We start from the raw sequence: 6000 nt of genomic DNA on the forward strand, positions 1-6000 counted from the left end.
TCGACCCTTCCTCCTCTCTGAACTAGCCTAGCACCACCATCCAAACTCCCACAAGCAAACCGACGCCGACCCTCAACCTCTCGCTCCGACCTCCTTATATATATATAATACATAAAATATAAATATATTTTATATTTAATTATGTTAATTTTGATTAACTGTACTTAAGTTAATTATAATTTAATTATTTTTAATTATAATTAATTAAAATAATTTTCTAATTAATTATAATTAAGATTAATCAAAATTAATTATTTTTATTTTTAATTAATTATTGATAATGATAATTATTTATAATTAATTCAATTTAATTATTATTACTTATAATTAATTAAGGTTAATTTAATTAAAATAAAAAAGAGATGCTTCTCTTATCTCGATATGCATGTCGGGTCGGCAAACTGTTTAAACACGCTTTTCTCAAGCGTGGTGGGAAGGGAACCCGGCGCGACATCTATGACGAGGTAAATGAACGACCCCTCGGTTCCAAATCCTATTCTCGATGTTCGTGTCGAGCCGGCAAACCGCTCACACACGCTTTTCTCTAGTGTGGTGAGATGGGAACCCGGTGCGGCGCCTATGACGAGACCGGAATATTCATAAGTACCTGCTCGCCTGGAAACAACTGCTCTTTTGCAACAGGTACCGAAGACCCATACACGCCTTTGTCTAGCGTGGTGAGGATAGATTTCACGGCCGCAGTGCCTCGTACGAGGGTACATACCGTACACGCTTTTCTCTAGCGTGGTGGGAGGCCCAGTTTTTCCGTAATTTTCCCCTAAACGGAGGAGACGTCGGGAGGCTGCCGAAATTTCTGGTGAACATACGATCATAGTCGGACCAAATTTGGACTCAATTGAACAGTGTATTTGTGACCTCGGACTTGAACGAAATGGACTTAAATAAACTCAAACTCAACTTAAGTAATTTGAAACTTGATTTGAACTTCAATGATCACGAAATTGAAAGACTTGTGTAAGACTTGAGTTAGACTCAAAGTGTACTGAACTCGAACTAAAGAAAACTCAAAGAGCTTATACTTGAGCTTGCATATTTGAACCCAAGCAAGTGACAATGGACCACAGGGGACTATGATTGAACTCGAATTCGAGTCTGGATATGGACTACAATGAGCACGAACACAACTTAATTAAACTTGAGCTTTAATGTAATTAATGTGAACATTTCATAAGATGCCTAATTTGAATAGAAATGCAAATTTCTAATGGACAACTGAGAAATTATTACTTCATCTCTAATGCAAATCTTAATGACTCAATGAAATTTGAATTTGAGTCATAACATTAAGCTTTTAAAGGTTAAAGAATCATCATGTGAATGATAATCAAAGCGGAGGATCCATCTGAGTCTCATCCAATGATATCACTACAATCTACTAGAGGCCATGATGCTTCTACAACCAGCAAATCAAACTGCCAGCAAATATCTTAATCTCCTACAAGCATTGAAAATTATTGCATAGCGGAAATCCATGAATAAGAAAGAGGCAAGTGCAAGTGATGACCCTGCCAGTCAACTTGTATGCAGAGAGGGATGAATGTGATACCTACAACAACACTTTTAACACCAAGGTCACATTAAGAATACAATAGTTCACTGGTTGATATACAAAGAGATAATTGATGAATCCAAGTCATCTCTAAGTCATCCAGAGGAGTATTATCAACAAAATGAGAGACTTGTGCAGAAGTTTCAGATAAATATTTACAAACATTATGAAATCTCCAATAGAGATAAAAGATATTCAAAATATAAATGCCAACATACAATATGGTGTGTACCAACAAGCTTGATAGATCTATGGTACAAACAAGTATGCACAAGAAATCAAAACTTGTAGGGAGTGGGATAACCTACCTACAAACTATAATGCAAGACCCTCGATGGGTATTGAAACTGATTCATGAAAGCTATACTGGTCAGAGAGTGTAATTCTCTATTGACAATAGTAATAATGTTGTCATTCATAGTATGGATCAACTGACGATGTGAGGAGAAAGCTGTATTGCATATAGATGATTGTTCGGGACCAGCAATGGGAAGTATAAGACCAATATGTGCATGGAAAGCGTATCCTACCTATGAGCAAAGGGAAGAAATCATCATGAAAGATATTCTTACTATTATCAATGATAATCGACTCATGGATAAATATTGTAGCTGCTTACGTATGTTGAAGGTCAACACATAGTGAGTGTGATAGATGGCTTAATGCATCTTCTATTGCTATAGTCGTCAGTTCAAGGCAGTGGTCCACGATTTCGAAGCATGGGGCACCATGAAGAATGCAATCATCCAAGGTTGAAATGATTGATCCTTTATTTAAGCCAATGGTAGAAAATAATGAGGATGGCGTAATCAAGGAGTTGCCCATTAATCCTCATATGAGTTCTGGGAAGAGAGCCAAATCAAATCATATAGATGGTCGTGCATCCAACATACCTTCTATATGCAAGTATTGAAGTATTACAACAAGCATAAGCTTCTACGGTCCATTGTAGAAGACTCTCTATGCATTAAACATGTCACATACAAATGGATACATAAGCACTATAATGAATATAGACTTCTGAGAGATGTCATAGAAGACTCATTGAATGTTCAAAATAAAACTACACGTGCACCATAAATTGTATACACATAGGTACACTAAAGGGGAAAATATAATCTCAACCTGCATGGGCCCCGACGAGCGTGTTATTGGTACACACGTGACGTCTAGGGATGTTGCGCAGGTCGACAAGTGAATTTAAGATCCTTCAATACAGATCGATAGGAGTAGACATGGTTCGGACCTTCAAACAAATGCACGATTGTGGAGATCGTTGTATTTATTTTAATACATTCATATCAGGCCTTCAAGTCCTATAATCAAAAGAATTCACTAACAAAGGCATAAAGCCTACAAAACCCGATCCTCCTAAGCAGATAAATAAGAGTAGACAGGGTTCGAATCATCAAATAAATAAGCGGTTACGAAATTGACCGGAATATTTATTTTGCACATTCATATCAGGCATTCAATGCCTTTAATAAAGAAAGTTCTCTCATAAGGGCATAAAGCTTACGAAACCCAATCCCCTATCGGCAAATTGATAGGGTCGACAAGGTTTAAACAATAAATGAAAATGACCTCAAGGTCACCCTGATGATGGCCATGTTGAATGCAGATCTCAACCGTAGGGGTTCACAACTATTTTTAAAATGCCTCCCACAAGTCCACTCAAAATCTCAAACTCCACAAAGTCTAAAACTCAACAAATAATAAAATCCCAAAATTCAAATATTTAAAATTGAAATCTAACTATAAATCACTTAAGCAAAATTCATTCACCCTCCGCAACAGTTTGCCGAGGTGGACAAATTAAAATTTACTTCAGCTCACAAAGAGCTAATGCTCAATCGAAAATATCAATATGATCCATTCTCAAATAATCTCCTTCCAATAAGGACGTGGTACGTGTCCTCTAACCGGCGGTTTTGCCGCCAAATGGCACCGCAGGATAAACGGTTATAACCCGGGGCCCTCTGAACCGAGTGGTTTTGCCACCAAATGGCACCACGAAATACCAGTTATGGCCAGAGCCAATACGCTCCTTATTGGCATCAAATCCTTGAGATATGAATCAATAGGATATGATCGATAGGGCACAAAGCCCTCTGTTAGCTAAGGTGGATTCAAATTTGTCTCCTTAGGCAAATATTCACCCCAAGTCTATAAGGTCCCCTTGGACAAAGCAACACATGGCTGCGGACAAGGATACTTCTGTTAGGTTGGGTCGACTACCTCCTCTGACTAAGTAGACCAGGGACCACAATGACCCGGGACAACGGAACCATGAGATCTTCATCGGGTCCATCATCCATTCCCCCACCATCCGCTTTAAGTGTAAGATGGTGAAAATTTCTAGTTTAAATATAAAACCTTCAAATTTCCAAACATCCAAACCTTCAAACTTTCAAATCCTAAGCTCATTGCTGCTACTATATGCCAGATAATGCGTATCTCTACGTATCTGATTGACGACTAGCCTTAATCGAAAGTTCTCTCTCGTGATCGAGAGGGGTAATTAACTATAGGGGCTTGCGCCTATAGGAAATCAGAACTCAGATCATAAAGTCCTCGTAAAATGAGGGTGAAATCTCTAGGGAGTGTCTTATCTACAAACTCATCTGCCTTCCAAAATTTACCCTAGAACTTAATTCTGTTAAAACTCCCTCGCCGAAAAGAAAAAGCAAAATCAGCGACGGGGAGGCCAGGGCCGAATTTTCAGAGCCCACATTATTGAAAATAATTGCCAAATAGTTTACTAAAATTTAGCTAGATTAAAAAGCTATCATATCAAAGAACTTACAAAATTTAACACCCAAGGGAATTACTTAACTTAGACTTACAAGATTTACTAACTATTTATAAAGCTCATGGGGATTAACAAGAATATCTGTTCTCCTTTTATTTAATTTTTTTAGCATGGCCTTCGAATGCAAGGTCATTATTATTGAAGCAATTAGCATATACAATTTTATGCATTCATAAAGCTGTTTTATCATTCATCGAAAAAATATCATGACTGATGGCTTCAAGTGTATGAGAAAAGATTTATGATATTCGTAAGTATTAGCAACGTATTGATTACATGGTTTGTTCATAATATTTTTAGCAGGCTCAACAATTTTAATCAGCAAAATAACAAGTAAAATAATGAATTTATGGTTTCCATATGCCGTTCAATCATCCTACTTTTTAAATTGCTTGATCAATTGTACTTTATTACAACAAAGGAAAAATTGAAGCACCGGGTTTAAAAACAACAGAAGGAAATAGACTAAAAAACAAGTTTGGAAGGTTAAGTAGATACAGTAGTAATCTATCTTTTAAAAAAGATTCATTGCTGAGAAAACAAAAAACAAACTCTCATCACATATTTAACATAAAGAAACAATTAGTTTCATACTATTAGAATTACATAATCCGACACATACCACATTTAAATGATGTCGACTGCACTTCAAAAGTATGCATATGTCATTTATTGCTCTATTTACAACTGCTTGATCTGTAAATACATATTCTTGTCAAAATTATGTGGCTGACTTGTTGACGGTATTTAAATAACGATATTACTAAAATAGAAGAGTGGAGCAAAAGATTAAAATTTTGATATGTACTGCTCATCGTATGAAGAATTCGGTAAAACATCTTTAGAAATAAAAACCAAAAGGTCTCAAGGAAATCAACTAACTATAACTGGAAAATGAAATGATAATATACATGTTTCAAAGAATCTTATTACTGACCGTGTACATGTAGAGAAAATAAAACAGAATATGACATCCATAAATCACCTTTCTAGTTTAATAATCCTTTTAAATTTAGCACTTCCCTATAATAGCACTGCACTTCAAGTTGAAGCATATATCAATAAGTTCTAGATTATTACAAAGACTGAGAAAACAAAGAGGTGTGAGAGCCCTGGTTAAGATATCAGCATTGATTTTTGGTAAAATCATATGGTGTGCTCATTCTTTTTGACAAGATAGCATGTTTGATGAATTGAAAATCCATTCAATGTGCTTGGTTCATACATAAAAGATAGGATTGTGAAAAATCAAAATAGTTATATGGTTATTATAACTAAGAATAATAAGCTATGAGATGGGAAAAATAAGTTCATGTACAAGAGTTTTAATCCATATCATTTTTCAAGTGGAAATATCATTATATTCAGCTTCAATGCTAGATCTAGCTACAACAGACTACTCTTATAAACACATTATCCTAATGTGCACTTTTGATTCTCAATCTATGTTGCACCAATACACCTATTTATGAAGGCATGTTGTATCCGATACACCGATACACGGATACACCTCTGATACTCCACCGATACGTGTCGAATAAACCAAAGACGTATCCAATTAAAATACTATTTAATTTCAAAAGAACACGCGTATCCGATACACGTGTCCATTGAAAAA

General features: G+C 35.9%; 1 protein-coding gene across 2 annotated transcripts in view; it reads right to left on the reverse strand.

Moving 5' to 3' along the window:
• Positions 1–6000, reverse strand: part of LOC110093512 (meiotic recombination protein SPO11-1) — a 53805-nt gene that overhangs the window by 39829 nt on the left and 7976 nt on the right. For both annotated transcript variants that reach the window (XM_028699540.1, XM_028699538.1), the window contains exon 5: positions 5005–5078. In XM_028699540.1, the coding sequence (XP_028555373.1) occupies positions 5005–5078 (74 nt within the window). The remainder of the gene's footprint in view (positions 1–5004; positions 5079–6000) is intronic.

This window comes from Dendrobium catenatum, unplaced genomic scaffold, assembly GCF_001605985.2.
Source record: "Dendrobium catenatum unplaced genomic scaffold, ASM160598v2 fragScaff_scaffold_133, whole genome shotgun sequence".
NCBI lineage: Eukaryota > Viridiplantae > Streptophyta > Magnoliopsida > Asparagales > Orchidaceae > Dendrobium > Dendrobium catenatum.